The sequence below is a fragment of the Colobus angolensis genome, unplaced genomic scaffold, assembly GCF_000951035.1.
Source record: "Colobus angolensis palliatus isolate OR3802 unplaced genomic scaffold, Cang.pa_1.0 Scaffold137, whole genome shotgun sequence".
NCBI classification, from domain to species: Eukaryota; Metazoa; Chordata; class Mammalia; order Primates; family Cercopithecidae; genus Colobus; species Colobus angolensis.
This window is the reverse complement of record NW_012114455.1, coordinates 2,153,905-2,177,666: the sequence shown is the minus strand read 5'-3', so window position 1 is coordinate 2,177,666 and position 23,762 is coordinate 2,153,905. Positions and strand designations below refer to the sequence as shown.

Below are 23,762 nucleotides of genomic sequence, written 5' to 3'. Positions count from 1 at the left end.
AGAAATAGCTTGTCCAAAGCCACACAGCTAGGAAATGGCAGAGCCCAGGATTGTATGAAGCCAAAACCCTGAGCTCTACATTAAATGGCCCAACCTTGCCTCAGGTACTTCTGCAGGGCCAGTGGGGGCCCTGCCCTGCAACCCTTGACAGCTCTTCCCTGTTCTGCTCATGCTCCGTGCTTCCTACCACCAGTGCCCCTCCAGAACCAGAAGAGAAAGCCCTGCCACCTTCTGTCTGGGCCCTGAGAATACCCTCCTTTGTTCTCCAACTCTGCTCCCTTTCTTCTCCTTGAAGGACTGTTCTCCATAATGCAGTCATCCGGGGGTTCTTTTTTATTTCATTTCATTTCATTATTTTATTTTATTTTATTTATTTTATTTTATTGTATTGTATTTTTAAAAATTGAGATAGGGTCTCACCATGTTGCCCAGGCTGGTCTCGAACTCCTAGGCTCAAGCAATCCTCCCTCAGTGGCCTCCTGAAGTGCTGGGATTACAGGCGTGAGCCACCGAGCCTGGCCTGGGGACTCTAATTTCCATCCCTATTCATCTCTTATCCCAGGCAGGTATCGGGTGGTGTAACGACTGAACACCTCCCACCCCTGAAAGCAGCAAGGACAGACCAGGCAGTGCAGGGTGAAGCTCAGCCATGTCTCCCTGCTCCAGATAGATGTCTCTGGAGGCAAAGACGGCTCCCCTTGGCGCCAGCTCGAAGCTCCTGGCTCACTCCCGCCCACCACACAGCAGGAGGACACCACCATCTCTGCAAATCTCTACCCTGTAGGGCAGTTTCATGTTATCTTGGCTCATTCCTTCTCCCGAGATGAAGAGATTGTTTTAAACCTGCCGCCCCACCAGCTCTGCTCTTGGCTTCCAATGCCATTAAGTTTCATTATAACAAATAAACACCACAATGACATTTATAAGTTACCACTGAGCACAGAAGCACAAATATGAAGCAGATAAACTGCATTTGATCCAAATAATTACTGCAGGCAATATTGGGCTTAGTCTGAGCTGGCAGCCGGGTACCGAGTAATTTATTAGATTGTGTAAGGCAATGTTGCACGTTGAGTTTTTCGTTATTGTGTCTTTTCCCCTCTCCGTGGCCTAAATAGGTTAGAGGAGTGTAGACAGTGCACGGCCAAACAAAGACAGACTTTGCTCAAGCAGATTAAGGCCAGGAATGTCAGCCAAGTGTCCAGGAATGGCTGCTTCCCAAGCAGCACGGGACTTGCAAGAGAAGAAAGGGCTTAGGCGATTATCTTGATGCTGCCAACCAAGGACAGCTCCCTGCACTCCCCACCCACTGGCCCAGATACAAAAAGCAGCCCCGTGGAGGGAGTAAATGACAGGGCCCATTTACTGTCCTGGATGGAGCCCCCAGGACACCGAATCTGGGTTCCTGCTGCAGACTCTCAGCCAAAGACCCTCTGTGGAAAGTCCCTTCCATAGCCCTAGGTAGCCCCGGGCAGTCCCACCCCCAGTCCCAGACCTATCATCCTGCAATAAATCAAAGGAAGGAAGCAGTCTGCCAGCCAACTCTGCAAAACAAAGCGAAGAGAACTGGCTGCAAGCAGCTGCCTCCCTGCCAAACCCAAACTCATAAAGTTTGATTCAAAGGGCTACAATACCTCCCATTCAGAATCCCTCCTGCCCCGTTCTTTCAGCCTTAGTAAATTACCCAATAAGCAGCAAGGACCTGTAGTTATTGTGCAGTTAAATGGTATTTGCCCCGTAAATTCTGAGCAGAGTACTAACGGTGATATACAGTAACTAATTACAGACCTGAATTCTCTCCCCAAGATGCCAAGTGTTACCAAATATTGTTGTGTTTAGGGGAGGGGGGTTGAAAGCTGCTCTCTTCTCTCCAGTGAAGCCATGAGTAACTCTCTTATTAGAGGAGCTGTCGCCATCTCCAGGGGCACTCCAGGCTGGAAAATAGAGCTGTCCTGGGGAGCAGACAGGATTGGGGCCACATGCCCACGTGCTGCCCCCTGACCCTGTGCCCCAGCAGAAGGGTCTAGCAGGTACCGGCTGGTCCTCCTTGGGTCATCTCACAACAAATAAGTGGCTCAGCACCATGGTGGCGGTGGCAAAGGCCCAAGGCTCCAGCAGGGCAGGGAATGGAAGTCATTATTCACCCAGCCCAGGGCAGAGCAGAGAGAGCTACGGCCAGGGATCGGCCTCTGCAAAGGGCTTCTGAATAGGGCCACAGAGGGTTAGGGTTAAAAGTGGTGCAGACGACTTTTGCCCTAAAATATTATGACAGAGCTGATTTCAGCCCCAAGGGCACTGTGGGAGAGGTTTCCATGGTCTTCAGGTAGGGCAGGGACTGTTCTATCAGCTTCCCATCGGCTTTATAGCTGTTTTTGGAGCTCAGCCGGGGACAGGTAGGTGTCACAGTAGTGAGTCTCTGCTTTCTGAAGAGGAAACCACACAGATCAAGCACCCTCTGCTGACCTGCTACTGTTGGGGGAAAAAAAAGCCAGGCCTGCAGTCAAATGGCTCAAACCCTAGCTCTACCACACGCTGTGACCCTGGATGGGTTACGTAACCTCTCTGAGTTTCCTTGTCCATAAAATGGGAAAGATTCTCCATCTCTCAGGATGGTGGAATGTGAGCCGGGGCTACACCTGCTTCTAAGGAGCTCTGTCCTACTGGAAAAGCAGAAAACTTCCCTTCCCGGGCTGGGCGTCCCAGGCAGCCCTCACGTTCCCTCTCCATCCTCTCAAGGGGCTTCCAGCACAAAACTTCTCCTTGACAAACATCTCTACTTCCAACAATGAGAGAGACTGGGGCAGTAATGGCAAGTTAGTTTTGCTTTGGTCTCTTTGATTGATGCAGACCAGCTGAGGCCTGGCAGGGCCCCTGTTTGGTGGGTGACAGGAGAGGCAGGGTGGGGTAGAAGAGGGAGGACTTGGGAGGGTACATTCACAGGGGACATCAGGCTTGGAGCTGTGATATTCAAGTCTCTGCATGGGGGGCTGATGATGGGGCCTGCTCCACGGGGTGCTGTGAGGTGGATTAGGTAACATAATGTATGTGAAGTGCTTTGTATAGGAGTTTGCTGTGGTTAATATCCCAACCCCACCAGAAGACGGCCCACAATCCCAGGGCAGTGAGAAGAAGAATCACTTTTTTAATTAGGACACATACATAGTCAGCACTCAATTATCTGTTGGCAAATTGTCCCCATTCCTGGCAAATGCTATCACCAAGTTTGCTTAATGAAGTCCTCTGTTAACATTTCACAGCTTCTTATTTTGCTCTTATGTGCATGAGGTCCAAAGGGAATAAAAGTCCTTTAAAGGCAAAATCTGTTAATATCCCCCTTCCCTCCTAGATAAGGTATGAGCCATAAAGACAGGAGTTGGGGAAGGTGGAGTGCACCTGACTCTAGCTTTGGGCCAGTCCCAGAGGTGATGTTCTCCCCACAGCTCAGTAGGAGGCAGAGAGGGAGCCCCATCCTTGGGTTGAGGGTTTTTTTAAGTATTAAAAATTCAGGCCGGGCACGGTGGCTCACGCCTGTAATCCCAGCACTTTGGGAGGTCGAGGCGGGCAGATCACGAGATCAGGAGATCGAGACCATCCTGGCTAACACGGTGAAACTCCGTCTCTACTAAAAATGCAAAAAATTAGCTGGGCGTGGCGGTGGGCGCCTGTAGTCCCAACTACTCGGGAGGCTGAGGCAGGAGAATGGCGTGAACCCGGGAGGCGGAGCTTGCAGTGAGCTGAGACTGTGCCACCGCACCCCAGCCTGGGCGACAGAGCGAGTCTCCGTCTCAAAAAAAAAAAAAAGTATTAAAAATTCCTAGAATATCAAACATATCCATATTGAAATGTGAATATCAAAATGCATTCCAAAGTCGAAAATGAATGTAACTTAGGATTATTCATTGTTTTGGATTGTCCATCATTTTAGATTATTCACACCCTTCCTCTTCTCCATTAACAAAGATAATTAAGAGTTGATTGTATTTGGTCTCCAAGAGGGGAGAAATCCAGGGCATTGCACCAAGATGGTCTGTGTCCAATTAGGAACAACTCCAGGAGCCATGAGAAGACTCATCTATAAGCACCAGGTCTGAGTTGTGATTCTCCATGCAGGTTCAGAGAGCAAGAACAAGGTGCCTTGTGCTTTAGGCCGGCCTGCCTGAGCCACACAGTGCATGCCGGGTGGGCCTGCTTTCCCACTGTCAGTGGGATGTAGCCATGTAGCCCTTCACAGGACACCTGAAGAGCATCAGAACTGCACAGGGCCTTTGGAATCCTTGAGCATTGCACAGAGGGTCCTCAGGGCCCCCTCAGGGCTGCCATGGGCAGGACTTGGTCCTTCCAGTGCTGCCTCAGCGATGCCTCCACCATTTTATACATTGGGGTTCCCTGTGAGATTTCACTGACAAAAAGGGTTGCGTGAACTTTCAAAATGTGTGAAAATGCCTTCACTGTGCAGTGGGAACACCAATGAGCACCCTGAGAGAGAGACAGTCACTTGATCAAGGCCACCCAGTGACAGAGTCAGAACTAGAAATAACCCAGGCCCACAGGCCTGTGCTGCGGGCACACAACAGTGCCCTTCAGATGTGGCCCAGAAACCACCTGCAGAAGGATGACCCAGAAGCTATTAAAATGCAGATTCCTTGACCCAGCTCAAACCCACTCTCTCAGAATCTCTGAGTTGGAGCCCAGGAAACTGTTATTTTTAGCCAGTTCCCCAGGTGATCCTCATGTACATGGAAGTTTTAGAACCATGTCTGATTGACAAGGCTACAGCAGCATAAATGATTATTTTGTTTACTTTTTTTAAGGTTTAGGATATAGATCTGACCCCCAAAAGCCAAGTGTCCATGAGAGACTTGCTTTGACTTCCTTGCACCTTGATTTTATTATTTTCAACCTTAGGACCGCCCCTCGCCCCCCAAAATAGGAGTTTGGATAAATTAGAACATCAAGCATTACAGTTGGGAGGAAGGGACTTAAACCCTGCATTTTACAGATGAGGCACCTGAGCCTTAGTTAAGGGAAGAGTCAGGCCCAAGGGCACACAGCTAAGAGGTGGCAGAGGCAGCACCAGCTGGTACCTTCTGGGCCCAGGTGCTCAGGGCAAGGACAAAGCTTCATGTGTCCATATGGTACCCCTTAGACATGGGAGCAAGAGGTGCTGGGCATCTTGGAGTCAGCCAATCCGTGGCCTAGCCTCCAGCCTCTCCTGGTGGTGCCCATGCCAATGCCCTCTGAGAGGGGTTGATGGGTACTCTCTCTGCCTGTAGCCAAGCCTGCATGTAGCCAAGCCTACCTGTAGCCGAGTCTGCAGCTCCCTCTTGGGCTAATGGCATAGTTCCATCCCTGCCCCTTAGTGCCACTCCAACACATCCCAAGGTGCCGGCTCAGTGAGGGCACATTTCAGTCAGAAGACACAAGAGCCTGAGACTCAGAGAAGAAAGGGGCTTAGCCAGGGTCCCACGGCTGGCCAGCAAGAGACCTGAGACCACAGACAGGGTCTCTGCTTCATGCGTTGTGGAGTGTCTCCCATCTCCACTCCCCCACCATAAACCCACTCTGCTATGCCCATCCCATCTCATTTAGACCTCCAGGTGACCTCGGGCAGGGATGGATGGGCTCCGTCATGGGCACTGAAGAGCTGGTATTTCCAGCAGCACTTATCAGTGTCTTCGTGGCATCCAGGCCTTGGCTGGATCGATGGAAGAATCCCTCTCCTTGCCACTAATGAGCACAGTGCAGGCCCTGGCAGGGGCCGCCAGCCTGATCATCAGTAGGCAAAGGATTTATAGTGACTTTGGACTCACCCTGCCTCAGCCAACCTGATTGCTCTTCATTAAAGATCCACACTGTCCAGGACAACCTTGGCGGATTTTGTGTCCTGGGGAGAGAAGTGTGAGGCCGGGAGAATCGCAGGCTGCCCACGCTGGCCCACCCGTGTGAGGAGCAAGCATAGGGGAATGTGCCCTCAGACTTTCCACCCCCTCATCCAGCCCTGGGAAGAGCAGTCAGCCTCTTTTTTGTGAGTCCAAGTGAAATTCTAGTGCAATTTCAGGAATGTTCATGAGACTGGCAAGCTTCTCCTCATGCGTGTATCAGAATCAAGATACCAATGGCTGCAAATGGCGATGCTGGGATGGAAAATGTTTCTTTGTCTCTCTCCCAGTAGAAATCTAGGAGAAACAGACAATAGAGAAAAGACCCTGTCTTCCACCCCTGCCTCGTTCTTCTGGTTTCTCTGTTTATATTTCCAATCCCAGTCTAAAGGGAGAAGATTAGGCTAGATGATCTCTTGCCATCCCAATAGGATTCAAAACCTGTGCAAACCTCAACAAGAGTTAGATGTTTCACCCAAGGCAGCTACTCCCAACACTCCCAGACTGGAGGAACCCTGTCCCTCTTAGATAGTCACATCAACATCTATAACTTTCCATATTTGGAGGTGAATTCTCAGGTCAACATCAAGTGAGAGGACACCTGAAAATACTTCTACTGCCTGACCCATAGGGTGTGCCCAGTCAGTGTGAGTTCCTCACACCTCCTTCCCAGCTCCAGAACCATCGACCCAGCGACATCTGGGACAGCATGACCTGAGGAATTCTGGACCCCTCTCCATCAGCACATTTAAAACTGAACTCGCTGCCTCAGCTCAAGCCCACTTCTCCTCCTGAGCAGCAAATAGCTCCTCTGTCATCCCTTCGTCCTGGCCTGCAAGCCAGGGACTGGGGCCTTTACGCCTTCATCTTCCTCAACTCCGGTCAAGTGCTATCAGTTCTACCCACAAATGGCTCCTAAATCCATTTCTTCTTTCCATGGATGCAGCGTTAGCCTGAGCCCTCAAGACAGCAAAAACTTGCTGATCAGTCTCCCTGTCTTCAGATCATCCTCCTTCATTCATCCTCCTTGCTGTCACCACTGTGATCTTTCTAGAACTCAGATCTGAGCATGTGGGTCAAAAACCTTTGATGACTTCTCATGAAGTGCAAACTTTTTGGCACACGTTCAAGGACCCACACGATTCAACCCACCAGGACCTTCTAGATTTACACTCTACTAAGAGCATCTGCACACACATGCTCTGTGCACCCAGCCTGCTAGGCTTGCAAGGATACTGCCAGCTGCCATTGTGGAAGGCAGGCAGGGCCCTGTGCACATCACACAGAACGACCTCTTTCATTCTCACAAACAACTCAACAAGTACTGATTGCTAACCCAATGGGGAAACTGAGACTCAGAGGGACTAAGCAATTTTCTCAGGAACTTACAGCCATAGTGGCAGGGCCAGAGATCAAGCCCAGACCATGTGGCACTGCTGCTTTTATTCCATGAACACATCTGTTCTTCACACTTGACGTAAGCTGTTCCCCATTCCAGGGAACATTCCCACCTTGTCTTCATCCTGGCCATTTCAGAAGCCAACCCTTCTGTGACTCCTTCTTTGGGACTTTGTGCCTCACTCTGATGCTTATGGTGTAGAGCTTTTTACTCTAGTTTCTTCTGCACATATTTGCCTCCTCGCAGGTCAGAGCCTACTCAGCAGAAGACATATCGGCCCCTCCTGCACACCCCACACCCAACCTAGGGACTTGGAGACTGCTAAGGTGGCTCCTGCCCATGCCTGAGGCCACCATGGCATCCTGAGAGCTGGCACCATGACTGACACTCCCTAGACCCTCCATAAAAATCCATTTTATTAGTCAATCAGTGGGCCAGAACATACTCTACCACCCCCAATCCTGCTCCCCTGAGCAGGTCACCAACGGCATTCTGGAAATGTCTGAAAGCTGATCCTCCTGTGTTAGATGCTGGCCCTGTACTGAGCAGCAGGAACACAGCAGAATTCAAGACTTGGGTTTCCAGGTATGATCTGAATCATGCTGCCCTTGTCCCCATTCCACCCGATACTGTTCTGATGTCACCAGCAGCCACTGAGCTGGCTTCTTCTCTCCTTCTCTTCTTCCTATCTGCTTGCTTCTCTGGACAGGGGCAGCTTTCCTTAATCCCATAAGAGACAACTTGCAAGCTGTGGGCTGGGAGAAAGTCGGCAATAAATATCCCCAGCATAAGTATTCTTAAGCCTTCTCCAATTGGTCACTAATAAAGGCAGACAGTGACACTTGAGCCCTTTCTGCATGGCTGACCCGACACTCCAGGAGACTGTGAAGCCAACTGGGATGAGCAGAAGAGGCAGAGCCAATGGGAGGGCTCACCTGCTGTCTCCTGCACCACCCACACAGCTTTCTAATGGGTGCAACTTCAGATTTGCAGAGCCTCCATTCTCAGCTCTGGGACTCCGCGAGACAGGTGCTCCTCTTGTCCCTGTTTTAACAGTCCCAAGCACAGGAAAGACTTATGGATAGTGATGAAAGTAAGAATGGCCCTTTGTAAAACACCTGTCTACCAAGACCGTTTACATATAAAACCCCTCATGCTCACACTTATGGATAGTGATGAAAGTAAGAATGACCCTTTGTAAAACACCTGTCCACCAAGACCGTTTACATATAAAACCCCTCATGCTCACAGCAGCTTTGCCAGGGAGGCATGTCATCCCCATTTTTCAGATAAGGAAACTGAGGCTCAGAAAGGGTGAGGCACTGGCCTCAGATCACACTGCTAGGGACAAGGTCAGAGTTCCTTCCCAGGCCTGACTGACCCTGTGTTCTTCCTACTATCCAGGACCCAGGCTCCGACAGGTGAGCCATCGGTTAGGTACTCCGGGCAGGTGACGAAGGGTTACCCATCACTCATGGTTTTGCTTATATTTTTTTCCTACCCCAGAATGACATTTCTCCTCCATCACTTTCCCCGTATGATGATTCCTCCTCCAGGATGCCTTCTCTGCTTCCTCCCCACAACTCCCTTGCTTGAAGCAGGACTCTCCTAAACCCCCAAAAAGCTTTATATGACTTCTCTATGAGACCACTTTATCCCTCGTAATCCAGTGACCTGTGGTCATATGTGACCATCCAAGGCTCTCAGTGAGTTTCACAGAATGTCCTGAGAGTTGAGGGGGGCAGGCAGGGTTTCAGCTGGGCTGCCCCCACTCACAGGCATGCAGGCAGGTGTGTGCATGTGTTAGCACCAGGCTCCTCAGAAGCAAGGGCAATCATTTCTGACCTTATATGAGTGACCCTCACTTCCTGTCCAGGTCTGGCTGGGTTTAATCCTAAGGGGAGTGGTCATGTCCCCTCAATCTGCTGCTGGAACAAAGGCCAGGCCAAATGACCAGTGGAGAGAGGGGAGGCAGGGAGTGAGCCCACCCTTGAACCACCTCCTGATTGACTCTGAACTGCCTCCAAGCATGGATGGGAAGAGAATTGCACAGGGGTCGGGTGCAATGGCTCATGCCTGTAATCCCAGCATTTTGGGAGGCTGAGAGTGGGCAGATCACTTGAGGTCGGGAGTTCAAGACCGGCCTGGGCAACATGGTGAAACCCTGTCTCTACTAAAAATACAAAAATTAGCCAGGCGTAGTGGTGCACACCTGTAGTCTCAGCTACTCGGGAGGCTGAGGCAGGAGAATCCCTTGAACCCAGGAGGCGGAGGTTGCAGTGAGCTGAGATCATACCACTGCACTCCCTCCTGGGCAACAAGAGCAAGACTCCATCTCAAAAATAAATAAAAATAGGCCGGGCGCGGTGGCTCAAGCCTGTAATCCCAGCACTTTGGGAGGCCGAGACGGGCGGATCACGAGGTCAGGAGATCGAGACCATCCTGGCTAACACGGTGAAACCCCATCTCTACTAAAAAAAAAACAAAAAAAACTAGCCGGGCGAGGTGGCGGGCGCCTGTAGTCCCAGCTACTCGGGAGGCTGAGGCAGGAGAATGGCGTGAACCCGGGAGGCGGAGCTTGCAGTGAGCTGAGATCCGGCCACTGCACTCCAGCCTGGGCCACAGAGTGAGACTCCGTCTCAAAAAAATTAATTAATTAATTAATTAATTAATAAAAAAATAGATGATCTGAGGAGGCTGCCTTGTTGGTAGGGTGAGTACTTGTTTGAGAATCAAAATCTGCGTTTGAGACCCTTGGTTCAACAACCCACATCGGATAGTGGTGAGAAAACAGGGCTGAACCCAGATCATTGAGGTTTGAATAACACCTGAGCTAAGTGAATTTGCGCAAGTCCCTGCATTTCTGTGAGCCTTGGTTCATTTATAAAATGTGGGTAATATGGCTAATGTGTATGCCAGAAACAACGTACACGGTCAAAGACCTGGCATCAAGTAAATCTTCCATGAACAGCGTTCTTTTTTTCTCCTGTCAAGCCTGATTCCTTGAGACTCCAGCCCACCCTGTGATTTCTCATCTTTCTCCTGTGTGGTGTGCTCTGCACAGTATCTGCTGGGTTAGTAGTTTACAATGCAAAAGCAATTTTCCTGCAGTGACCACCGATCTCAGCAGACCAACAAGAGCAGGCAAACTCTAAGTGCAAAGGTACATGTGACAGACGTGTAACCGACGCTCACCCACAGCTGGGAACACAAGACAGAAAAGATAGCTGTGGCCCCTGCCCTTAAGAAGTGTACCGTGTTTCTTCCTTATTTCTGTTTCATCAGCATCTGACTTATAGTAGATGCTTAAAGAAGGTTTGGAGAAATTGATGAAGAAGAGGCAAAATGAGAAACTAGAGAGAAGACGAGAAAAAAGAAGGTTCCCTGTGGGTCACAGGAGCTGCCTGGGAAGAGAACCGGGCCTTCAGTGAAAGGTGGGGTTGCTTAGGGGGAGGGGCACCTTGGGCAGGGTCGGGGAGCGAGGTGCATCCCAGGACAATGAAACAGTGAGGAGAACTCGGGGCAGGTGGCCTTAGTGATCAGCCAGCACGGGGGTGCTGTGGAGCTCCCAGGAAGAAAAGGAGCTGGATTTTGGAGATTAGAATCCAGCATGGAAGGTTGGGCATTGTCCCGGAGAGAGTGGAGAGCCATGAGAGGTCCCACCCTTTAAAAGAGGGGAACCCTAAAGCAAGTGGTGAACTAAGAAGGAAATCCAGGTTCAGCACATTAATGGATCAGGCAAAGAGAACATTCAGAGTCTGTGGCAAGACCCCAGGCTGGGGCAATGAGAGCCGGAACTTGGGTGGTGGCAGTGGAAACAGAGAGGAAAGGGGAAGTCTGAGAGATGTGCAGTCTGCTGGGCTAGGCTCAGTGATGGTGACACACTCAAAACAAAGCATGGGGCCGGGCGTGGTGGCTCACACCCGTAATCCCAGCACTTTGGGAGGTCGAGGCAGGTGGATCACAAGGTCAAGAATTCGAGACCAGCCCGGCTAATATGGTGAAACCCCGTCTCTACTAAAACTACAAAAATTAGAAGGCGTGGTGGCGCGTGCCTGTGGTCCCAGCTACTCAATAGGCTGAGGCAGAAGAATCACTTGAACCCAGGAGGCAAGAGTTGCAGTAAGTGGAGATCACGCCACTGCACTCCAGCCTGGGCAACAGAGTAAGACTCTGTCTCAAAAAAAAATAAAAATAAAAATAAAAGTGTGGGATGGGGAGGTTGCACCGACCGCCAAGGCTTCACACCAGGGGAACATCATCGGGGAAAATCGGAAGCAGAGAAGATGGAAATCCTGGGCCAATGGAAGGTGCTAGGTGTGTCACATCTCCACTGAGAGCAGGACCCGAGCCTGGGAGGCACCTACTCTGTGTTCCATCTGAGACCCTCGGGTGTGATGAGGAGGAGGCATAGCTGTGAGCTCCTGGAGGGGTGGCCAGGCCTGTTCCCCTGCTCCTTACTAGACAGCACAGTGCCTGCCTCACTGCAGGGTTCGGTCAGTGTGTGTGGAAGAAACAGGTTCTCAGAAGCTCACTGTCTACTTAAGATACTACCCAGGAGGCTGCAGAAAATGACCTTGGGTTCACTCGCATTTCACTTCTCTAGAGTAGAAAAGAAAATGAGGAAAATAAAGCAAGTAGAGGCCAGGCACGGTGGCTCATGCCTGTAATCCCAGCACTTTGGGAGTCTGAGGCAGGAGGATCACTTGAGGTCAGAAGTTCAAGACCAGCCAACACGGTGAAACCCTGTCTCTACTAAAAATACAAAAATTAGCCGGGCATGGTGGTGCACACCTGTAACCCCAGCTACTCAGGAGGCTGAGGCAGGAGAATCGCTTGAACCTGGGAGGTGGAGGTTGCAGTGAGCCAAGATTGCCCCACTGAACTCCAACCTGGGCGACAGAGTGAGACTCAGTCTCCAAAGAAAATAAAGAGTTGGTGGGTGAGGAGTATTCTTCTGGCAATAACTTACATCCGTGACTCAAAAGCTGTGCTCTGAGGGACTCTTGAGCCCAAATGAGAGGCCTCAAGATCTGTCATATGGATGAAAAAAAGTGGGCTCCATCCCTCCATCTCCACCTTCATCCACGGCACCTCAACTTTTATCCACTCTAGATACTCAGTAACAGTTTAAAATTCATTAAAAAAAAAAAAACTCATTGGTTTAAAAGAGAAAAGTAATTATAGTGACTTAAATATAATGTGCAAAAATTAAAATTAGACTGAAAAGGGAAATTGTCAGAGTACTGTGTCCCATCCCCAAAAATAATAATTTGTAAATCATGTCCTTTGGGTGGATTTTTCCTGTGAACTCATCTGCCCTAGAAACAGTCTTTCCATAGATAAGCTAGTGGATCCAAGCAGACAGAATGTGAGAGGCTCTAGGAAAGTTTTTTTTTTTTTTTTTAGACCAAGTCTCACTCTGTCACCCAGGCTGGAGTGCAGTGGGGCGATCTTGGCTCACTGCAACCTGTGGGATTCTACACCTCCAGGCCTGCTCAGATGGCATCAGGCGATGCTCCTCCTCAAAAGGCCCTGTCCTACTCAGCTCCATCCCGTCAGGTTCCTTTCTTGCAGACCCCAGGTCTTATTCCAGGGATCTTGTGCCTGCTGCCACCCCTGACTCTGAGATACCCACCTAAAGGATCTGTGGCCACTCAGAGTCCACCTCCACAGCCTGCTTTAACTGGGCCCCCTCCCAGCGTTGCCTTCCTCCAGAGCCTGGTTTCCATGGTGATAGCCCCCTCCTCTCCCTGGGGGCTCCAGCCAGTCCACAACTTACCCTTGGCCCTCAGATGCTTCCTGCACCCCACCTCCCCGGGGGCCCTCACCCAGTACCTCCCACACCTTCCTCCAAGAAGATGCGGGATGGGGAGAGACCGGGACAGTTACCCACTGTGGGTGCTTCCTAATAATGGACATCTCAGAGGGCTCGGGCACTGCTTCATTTAAGGCGCTCTCATTATAACCCCCTCCGCGTCCAACTGACAACCTGATAATTCTCTCTGATAGCACAATCTTCGGCAGTCACTGCGGCTGTCTTGACTCTGTCCTTCTTGCAAGAAAGATTTTGAGATAAAAGGATGAGATGTGAAATCATCATTAGAGTAAAAGGAGCCTAGAGAAGGAGCCCTTTCCGCCCACGCCCTCCCTCTTCATGCTTCCCCTCACCCTCCTCCCCTGCTTCCTCCTCTTCCTCTCCCTCACCTTTTCTCTCCCACATCCTCACTTCACTCCTCTGCTTTCTCTCCAGTTCCTCCCTCCTCTCCTCCTCTCCTCTCTCATCTCTTCCCTCCTTTTCTACCCTGTTTTGGTGCCAGAAACAGTCTAATTACAACAGAGAACTTGAAGAGACAGAGAGGAAAAAAAAACCCTACCATACATAGCTGATTAAAATGTCCTATGAAATCTAATTTGTAAAGCTCAAATCAGAATAAAAAGTGTTACTCCCACAATTCAAGGCCAATTGGATTTTTAATGAGACTCCTCAGAGACCCTGCCAAGATCTCATCAGGTTGTGAACTAGGCCACCTTCCTGCCTGCCCCCAGCTCTCCACCGTGAAACTCACCCCTCCTTCTGGGGAGCCTCCACCCCAAGCTCTGCTGCCATCCAAGCTCCCCTGGGTTGAGACACACCAAGTGTCCCCCTCTTGGGGTCATCTGTTGCTGAGAGCTCAGTCCTAGGTGTGGCCCAAGCCTGGGGCTTTTTTCCCCAAGATGGGCAGCAGCCAGTGTCCAGGACCTCTGTGGCTGCCCCTGACTCTCCCAGGTCGGGGAGGAGAGGCCACAGCATCAGCAGCTGGTGCGCCAGGTTCCATTTTGCCTCAATCAGGTCTGGGTCTGTAGAGCAGGAGGTAGGAAAAAGGGAAAAGGGAGGGCTTGGAATGCAGATGGGTCCCTGCTGAAACCCCCGCTCTACCCCTCATTAGCTGTGTGACCTTGGGCAGATTATTGTGCCTCTCTGATCCTGGTTTCTTTGTTGTAAAATGGGGCTATTTCTGCTCTGAAGTATAATTAAGTGGATCACAGGAGAAGGGGTTGTGTGAAGCACGGGTCGTATTGTGGGCCAGATGTTCAGTGAATGTCAGCGTCCCATTGTCCATTCCACTGTGGACTCCCAGGAGACACAGATCACACCACACCTCCTCATCAGCAACTCCCTCCAAGGCCAGGCTTGAGGATCTGCACACAGTGTAGCTCAACAGAAGACAGCACGGTCTTCGGAGCCAGAAAGACTTGGATTCACAGCACCCCCCACCCCCACTCCCACTAGACAGTTCCCTGGGCAATTCAGTTAACCCTGAGCCTCCATTTCCTAAAGCCCTGTAAAATGGGGTTGACAATGCCCCATACGAGTGTTGCCACGGTGATAACTAGAGCCAGGGCATGTGCTGTATTTGGTGAGCAATTCACAAGCACAACTCCCGTTACTATTTTTCACCTCCCTATGCCTCATTCCCCCATCTGGAAAATGGGGATAAAAAATGGTGCTTACTGTTTTTAGGCTGTTATGAGGATGAAAATATTAATGAACTAATATTTTAAAGCCTCAAAACAGAGCATGGCATCTTATAAGCATTGTGGGTGGGTCTGTTTAATAAAATACTGTCAACAGACTCTCTCCGATGGTTCTGGCCATCTCATTTTGACATGGCATGGTGTCCCTAATAATTTTTTCCCAAGTGATTGTGAGGCTAGAGTAAGGTCTGCTACAGAAAAGAAAGGGACAGGGAGGACATGGTGGGACGGCACGCCTCCTCAGCACGCCTCCTGCCACACTGCACCACCACCCACCCCTCTGAACTTGGCCCTCAGCCCACCCCAGGAGCCAACAAAACAAAATGATTTCCTGAATTCTCAGGTTTAACCAAAGCCACATCACCCTCCATCGCCCACCTTCTTAACACACAGTCACCACAGAACACTTCCAGCTAGAGGTCTCTCTCTCTCTCCTGTTTCTGCCCTGTGGAATGGTGTGCCCAGCACATGGCATTAAGTAGGAGCTCACCAATGCATGGGAAGTGGCACGTCCCAGCGGTGGAGGGAGATGGCTCATAGGGAGCTGGGATGTGGCTAGACCAGTCCATGTGTTAGGGACTCATGGGCAGAGGGGCTGGAGCTGGGAGCCAGCTCCTCACAGGAGGGAATAGAGCTGGGGCTGAGACCAATTAGGAAGTTCAGCCAGACCCCCAGCAGCAAAGCCAGGTGATTCAGGAGGCTCAGTCTCCCGGGCCAGCCCTGCTCTGCTGCTCTGCTTCCATAGCTAGAGGGGAGCCTTCTCACCCCTGCAGCCAGCAGGTAACTGACCGTTGTGTTTGTCTCCTTCCCAGGCCAAGTCTATTCCTTCAGCCAGCAGCCCCAGGACCAGGTGGTGGTGTCGGGACAGCCAGTGACGCTACTGTGTGCCATCCCTGAATATGATGGCTTCGTTCTGTGGATCAAGGACGGCTTGGCTCTGGGCGTGGGCAGGGACCTCTCAAGTGAGTACCGCCAGACCTCCCGGGGCGGGCCTGGGGCCGTCACTTCCTTTCTCACCCATCCACCTTCCTAGGGAGCACCCATCTTCACAGGCATCTGGGTATCAAATCTCCAGCTTTCACTGCAACTCCTCAGGCAGGGTGAGGTTAGGCAAGCACTGCACCCAGCATCCCTAGACTCTGAGGGCCTCGGATGTGCATCATGAACCATCAGCAAACCCTCCGTCTAGCGGTGGGTCCTAACCTAACTCGACAATGCCCTCGAGCAGCTACTCCAAAGTCAAACATGATTCATGTGAAGTCCAGTTTCCAGAAATCAAGTGTTCCTGTGTCTTGGCCCAAGATGTACCCCCGCATTTATTAAGGCATGATTATTAAGAAAATACAAGTCACAACCTGGTTCTTCCAGGCTTCTCACCCATTAAAGGGAACCAAGTAAACTGAAAATTCACAAAGACACCTGGTTGATCTTAGGAGCCATCATGAGATGGGAAGACAAGACAGGAAGTATTAAAAATAAATTTCAAACCATGTTCGGCTTGGGCAGGCTGGTGTTCAGCAAAGCTACCCTGGGGCAGGCAGTGAGGGTTCCGGTGGTTGCTGATGGCTGACACGTGAACTCACTGGCCAGTGCCGACAACAGATCATTTGTTAACTATTGTGAACAGCGACCCAGTAAGACCATACAGATGCTTTTCCAATCCATCCTCTTCCCTGGAGAAAAAAAACAATGGCTCATGCCCCTGGTCACACACCCTTCAGTTATCATTATTGTGTCCTGCAGGTAGGCAGTGGTTGTTTGTTAGGCTTGGCAGACACAGTAAAATTCAGAAGGAGTGACTCCTGGGTGTCATTCCCCTGTGATGTGGGAAGAGCTGAGGGTGGAGGAGGAAAGAAAAATATTATTCAACTGAGAAGAAACTTTGCGTCTCGCGTGGAGTACGGCTGCAGGAAAATAAAAATCGAAGTGCACTCAGGAACGTGATGGCTGGGAAATTAATATTTTAAAATGTGAGTTATGTCTTGCCAAAAATGTATATTGAAACATTATAGCAATGGTCAATAGCAGGCACTAGGTTTGAATGCTGCAGCCCAGCTGAGCATGGATAAAATACACAAAAATATCTCCAAAATATACCGTGCTGCCATAAAGTTTAACTGTTATGGGAACCAGTCAATTTCAGAGACTCCGAACGCCTTTACCCTAGAGACACTCGGGGAATGATACGACCTTCCCAAACTAGAATAGCTGGTGCATGGGATGGCTCTGAGCTGGGGTGAGCGCTGCCGCTAGTTAAGGAGGTTGTCTGAGGTCGCTATCAGTGGGTTTCCAACTTCCGTCAGGGACTGGGGTCTTGTTGGGTCAGTGGCCAAGAGGAGGCTCAGGTCAGCAGGGATGGTGCAGAAGGTGGTCATCCCAGCATGGATAACTGACCCTCTAGCATCCAGTGGCATGAATGGCTTTCTGGGATCCAGGACTGGTACCTGCTCAGGGCTGCAGGACAACGGCCTCTGATGAACTGGGGCCTGTGTCCTCTCCAGCTTGACTTGGTTTGCCTCTCCGTACAGAGCCAACGACCTCAAACTCCTGATAAAATACTTGCCCTGTATCACTTGTCCCAAAAACAGCATCATGGCAATCATGACAGATACTTACATGCTCAATTAACTCTGCTCGCTTGCCTGATGTGGAAACAGGCAGGTCAGCCCTTAACTCAATTCAGCAAGTACTCGTAGAGCACTTAACACTGCGAAAGCTCTCTTACAGGGAAACTGAGGCCCAGGGTTGTGGGATTTCAGCCTGCTACAGCTCTGTCCTCTCCCACTGTAACCGTGTGGCCCCCCTGAATCTCCCAGAAATGACACCCTCCCTGAAGACCTAAATGTTTTTCTAGTCACCGAAGCTGGAAAAAACAGTCAAAGAAAATGATTTATAAACGCACTTCCTCATATTGATAGAACATTTTTCTTCTAAGAAGCTCAAGCACTTCACAGACATTATCTCATAAATCTACAGTGATCCGGAGGGAGAAAAGAAGGATTTTCCCGTTTGTTGGACAGGTAAACAAAGTCACAACTGAGAAAGAAATTGACTCAACTATATAACCAATCCCAGTGCATGAGACCTGCCTGTTAACCCCAAAGGGCCCAGATACGCTGTATGCTCTCCCTTGTAAAGATGAAGACCTGTTTGGCCACCTGACCTCATGACTTACCTTTCTCTTCATTTAAATTGGCATTTATAGACCACTTACAATGTGCCAGGCACTTTACATAGATTATCCTATTTAACCTTCACCATAACCTTATAAGGTACTGGTATTGTCTCCATAAAATGGGGACTGGCACATAGTAAGTAGTCTATGAGGCACAAAGAAGTTAAAGTAACTCACCCAAGACAGCAGAGCTAGGAAGTGATCCAGCTGGCACTGGAACCCAGGCAACTCGACTGCAGAACCCAGACTCTAATAATTTTGCTTCCTTTGGGAGTAGCAAGAGAGAGTAATGATACTGTGGAAGGAGCTAGAACTTTCTCAGAATCCATGCTTCCGAGTCTGTTTTTCAAAGATGCTGCCAGTCCTTGGGATAGCCTCACAGCTCGCTGCCTAATTAGGCACATACAAACAAACCCATCACTGATGTTTTCAGCAGCTCGTGAGAGCAAAATCCTGCTGCTGATAGCTTGCGAGACAACAAAAACAGAAGCTCCAGCCAAGATGCCTGCAGGAGACCAGAGACTGATCACAGGATAGTGGGATCCAGAGGCTGGGCTGGAGGGGCTGGGGGTGGCCAGGCAGCTACAACGAAGGCAGCAGCAGCAGGGAGAGGATAGGGCTAGAACCCATTTCCAGCCCCTCTCCTGGCCCTCGGAGGAAGACAGCTTACCTTACCTGGGCTCCTTCCCAAAGCCCAGCAGAAGGCAGAAAGTGTGGGCAAGAGGAGAGGCCGTGCTCTCAGGGGTGCAGCCGAGGCCTTGTGGGCTTTTCTGGCCAGGCCTGCACAGCTGGGGATGACAGGGCCATTTTATTGCATGATGAGGATGGGAGCCATGAAGACATGAGTCTGAAGGGCCCTGCTGCACAGGAAGCACTCCAGAGCATGCCTGGCAGAGGATCATCACGGCTACCTCCCCCAGCCAGGAACGAGTGCTGGTGGCCCCTTGTCCAGCCCACCCCAGGGAGACCTGCCCCACCTCCAGAAGACGCTTCACTTTTGATGGTGAGAGGGGCCTTCAAGCTCATCTAGCCTGATCTTTCACCTTGTGTAGAAATCACCTCTGCAACATTCCATCCATCCAGATGGATGGATGGAACCTCAGAGGTTGGAGAGGCGATCATCCAACCTCTGCTTGAATACAGCCAGTGATGGGGGCCTCACTACCATCTCTGGCCACCCAGATCCTTGTTGGATACCTCAAATACTTGAGAATATTCTAACATACCCCCCCGCCACATGTTAATTCTGCCTGTTGGTGCTAGTGTCGCCCTTGGGAGCTCAGGAACACATCTAACCCACACGAGAGACTGTTTGAAATACTTGAGGCGAGCTCTTGCCGGTCTCCCTACCTGTCTTTGTTTCTGTCTCTCACTTGCTTAAGCCCTCATCTTCTCTTTAAAAGGCTGAATGTGTCCCATCTCATCCTCCTACAGCACCCGTCTGAGAACGCTCCCTGTGCTCATGAGGGTCCTTCAAAAGGAAGAGCAGCCTGGGGCTGCCAGAAGGGAGTGGAAGCTGAGGGCAGCCTCTGAGGAGAGAAGGGAACGAGGACAGAGATGAAGAATGGCGGGGATTGGGGTGCAGTTGTAAATCCACACAGTGTGAGGGACTCAGGGGAGGGCAGAGCTCGGTGAGGAGATGGATGGAAAGTGGATCCTACTGGGAAAAAGTAGGGAGGTTTAGGTCCTGAGACCCAAGAAAAAAAAGATCTGCCCAACGTGGCCAGCCACGACTTCAGCCGGCATTTATTTTCAACCCTACACAGCAGCAGGAGCGCTGATTAATGATTTCTATTCTCAAACTTTTATTTATCTCTTATTCATTGCCCATGGTACAAGGGGCTCCCAATTCTGAAGTGTCCTGAGCACTTCATAAGTGCGTCACCAGGCCCTGGGGTTTGTGGCGGGACATGAGGAATGATGAGACAGGGGCCACTGTGGCTCCAAGTGACCTGAGGTTCCTAGACACTGGGAGGGTGGGCCTAGATTTCTACTTCCTGTCCGTCCTGAAACGAAACTTTTTGCAAAGTCACTCTTGATCCTTTTCCAAATATTTCTCTTTTTCCTTCCTTCTCTCTCTGACTGTCTTCTCTCTGTAATTCTCAGCCTGGGTCTCTCTGTCTGTGTCTCTCTCTCTCCACTCTATCTTATCAAAATGCATGTCTGCTCGGTTGACCACAGTGCTGAGCACACCACTTTCCAGAATAATAACCCAGCGGTGTCTGTCCATACTTAGCATTTCCATCTCTTCTCCCTCTTTCCTCTCTAACAGTGGCTCCTCCGATTTTCCTAAACTTGAAACCAACAAGACCCTTACATGGCCGGGCATGGTGGCTCATGCCTATAATCCCAGAACTTTGGGAGGTTGAGGAGGGAGAACCGCCTAAGTCCAGGAGTTCAAGACCAGCCAGGGTGACAGAGTGAGATCCCATCTCCACAAAAGATTAAAAAAAAAAAAAAATCAGCCAACGTGGTGGTGCATGCCTGTAGTCCCAGTTACTTGGGAGGCTGAGGTGGAAGGATCATTTGAGTCTGGGAGGTGGAGGCTGCAGAGAGCTATGATCCTGCCACTATACTCCAACCTGAGTGACACAGCAAGACCCTGTCTCAAAAACAAACAAACAAAATGCCCTTATACACACACACACAGAGAGAGAGAGAGAGAGAGAGAAAGAAAGAGAGAGAGAGAGAGAGAGAAAGAAAGAGAGAAAGAGAGAGAGAGAGAGAGAGAGAGTGAGAGCAAGAGCGCCAACGCCTTGGGAAAGCTCTTGCATTTGTGCTCCTTGAACTGAGATCAGGGCCCTGAGCAATCACCTGCTCTGCCAGCTTTATAGAATGGCCCCTGCTCGGGTCCCCCACTCTGTGCCTCTTTGTCATGGGAGTCCCCTCCACCCCGCCCCAGCTCCCTGACCTGCTTGTTATCTCCACAGGTTACCCACAGTACCTGGTGGTAGGGAACCACCTGTCAGGGGAGCACCACCTGAAGATCCTGCGGGCAGAGCTGCAAGACGATGCGGTGTATGAGTGTCAGGCCATCCAGGCCGCCATCCGCTCCCGCCCCGCACGCCTCACGGTCCTGGGTAAGAACCATCTGCACACGGGGCAGGGACACTACGTGAAGCACCAAGGGCTCAGCTCCAAGAGGGTATTTTTTTGGTCAGACATGGAGAGACTCCCCTCTGGGGATCATCCCACAGGGCTCCAGACACTGCTGCCTCCACAACATCCATGCCCACCTTCCCACCCAAATGGGACAAGCGAAGGCTCCTTCCCTAGGAAACCAGACAGCCAGTGCCAGCGGACTCAGTCCAACTCCAGTGTGTTTGATGGTGCCTCAGGCAGCTAATTAGGGCTCCTATGTGCTTATTTATTCCATCAGAAAGCATGCTTTGCACACGTTATCTAGGCCAGGCTCCTTGCCAGGAAGAATGTGGCACAGGCCGTGGGTCCCTTCTTTCTGAACTGACCCCCACTCCAGTGCTAACAAAGCCCTATCTGCCCACCTTCTCTGTAGAATCAGCCCGAGATTCTCCCCATGATTCTAGTATCCATGTGCACGCCAGTGACCCCCGTGACTTCTCCACCCCTCACTGCTCCCTGGGAATCCTGGCTGACAGGGCCTTCCTAGGAAAATTCATTTCAGGTCCTTATTCCAAATCCTACTTTTCCCCTTGGTCTTTCTTCATCTTATGTTCCCAGGAGCCCGACATTCCTGGATCAACCTACCTAAAGGCAGGGGATTGGGCTCGGTGACGTCTTAAACCACCTAGTTCTGATTTAGAGTTCAGTCCTGGGAGTCTCCCTCCTCTGGCCGAATGTTACTGAGGATCAAGGCTGCTGGGAACCAGGCCTTGCACATCAGTCATGAGAGCTCACATTTGCCAAGCAGTTCACCGTAGCTCTCCAGGCTCTTTCACATACTTGACCTCCACTGTTCCTGACGCTACTCGGTGGGACAGGGACTGTTACCCCAGGTGAGAAACCAAGGCCCACAGATGCAAAGGGCTTGGCCCATGGGCTCCTGGCCAGAGCTCCAGGGCTTCACCTCGCTGCCCCCTTACATGAGAGTCCGTGCCAGGCACGCGTACAGGAGGGAAGTGGGAAAGCCCGGGCCCACCCCTCAGCAGCTGTTGTGAAGGTTCAACAACAGGGTCAGCAGCTGGGGTGCTGCCTCCTCTCCTGGCAGCTATAGCACATAGCACGCGGCTGCTCAGAGATGAAATATTTAAAAGCGTGTCAAGTTATCTTCAGATCTACACGGCCAAAGACGCCAGGGCAGATTATTCCAAGCAGTGCAGCAGACAGGCCCTGGAGGACCACTTACCAAGCTCGGAGCTTGGCTTCTTGAGACGCAGGGGAGGAACTTGGGGCCAGCCTCAGAAACCTTCTGCCACCTTTGAAATCTCCCCTGGCCCGTGATGAAACGAATGAGAAAATCAACCTGTTCCGGCGGGGGTAAATAAGTTGGGATTCCATGGCCGGGAAGCGGGCCTTCCGAGGAGTAATTGGGGTATTAAAGGCAGCAGCCCCGTTCTCATTTCTCCCAAGATGGTGACTAAAATGAGAATGAGTCTGCCATGTGATGTGGGGGTTGTGGGAGGAGAGGAGGAAGAATTGGGGCCTCACATTGTTTCTGATTTTGAGGATTGCAAAATGCCAGAACAGATTTGCTAAGTTGTAGGCTCCTCATCTTCAGAGATGGCTCAGCCCCTCCTTCCTGTAGAATCTGCCTCTACAGACTCATATACCTTCTAGAGGGACCAGAGGATGCTGGAACCACAGGAACATGAGCATTGTCCACTCCTCTGACTTCACAGGGACCAAAAATAGATGGAGCCACATCTCATCCTTAAGGCTGTATTGACTTCCCCAGTCCTGACGTGACCACTACACTTCCTTTCCTCTCTGCTCTATGTTAGGTAACAAAGTCCAGCGTATTAAAAGTCCGGATTATTTCAAATGTTTTACAGATGAGAGAATGGAAACTCAGAAAGGCAAAGGCACTCACAAGAGGTGACACAGCCTAATTAACCTTCAAAATAAACTCCAGATATTTCAGCTCCAAGCTCTTTGCCTAGTCTTCTGTTCCCAGATGTCAGCAGCACCTCATCTGTCTGACTGGTGAGGGGCCAGGCTTCTCAAAGCAGGGCCTCAGGATCCAGTGTGAACAGACCCGATTTTGTCTTAGGTCATGCCTAAAAGGCATTCGTTCCGCTTTCCTCTCCAGTGGCATGGCCTGACACCGCCCTCTGGGCACAGAGCTGGGTTTGTGTGGGGAGATGTTTTATTCAAGTCTGGAGATCAGCGGAAGGAGGGCAGAGGAAGCTTCCATGGTGCCCCAGCGGGGTCCCCTCCATGAAATTCCTGAGAGCCAGAAAGGGAGCCTGAGCCAGCATCTTGTCCATCAGCCTTTCAGGCAGCTCCACAAAAACCATTCATCCTGAACGAACTAAAACCCCAGGCAAGACAGTGCTTCCCAGCACTCTGCCTGTGGTCCTCCCTGACTCCCTGGGACACTCCCAGGTCCCCACCCCACCTGGTCTTGTAGGGCTCCGCCTGGCTGAGTGTCCTGGGGTATAGTGCCCCACCTACTGCTCTGCAAGGAGGCCCCCAGTGCAGCAGTCGACCCAGCCAGCTGGAAAGGGACCCCTGGTCTGAGGAAGGTGGATGGACAGAGCGGCTGTTCCCACAGATGGGGGAGAGGTGTTTCTGCCCCTTGGCCCAGCCACGTTCCCTACCAAGACCCCATCTGCTTTGCTGTGACATCTCAGCCTGGGAAAATGTCCCAGCC

General features: G+C 50.9%; 1 protein-coding gene across 1 annotated transcript in view; it reads left to right on the top strand.

Annotated features, from left to right (window-relative positions):
- Positions 1 to 22,390, top strand: part of LOC105506537 (kin of IRRE-like protein 3) — a 478,333-nt gene extending 455,943 nt beyond the window's left edge. Inside the window, exons 3-6 of the mRNA XM_011934731.1 lie at positions 15,609 to 15,758; positions 20,902 to 21,051; positions 21,486 to 21,614; positions 22,158 to 22,390. Of these exons, the coding sequence (XP_011790121.1) occupies positions 15,609 to 15,758; positions 20,902 to 21,051; positions 21,486 to 21,614; positions 22,158 to 22,390 (662 nt within the window). The remainder of the gene's footprint in view (positions 1 to 15,608; positions 15,759 to 20,901; positions 21,052 to 21,485; positions 21,615 to 22,157) is intronic.
- The last annotated feature ends 1,372 nt before the right edge of the window (positions 22,391 to 23,762 follow it).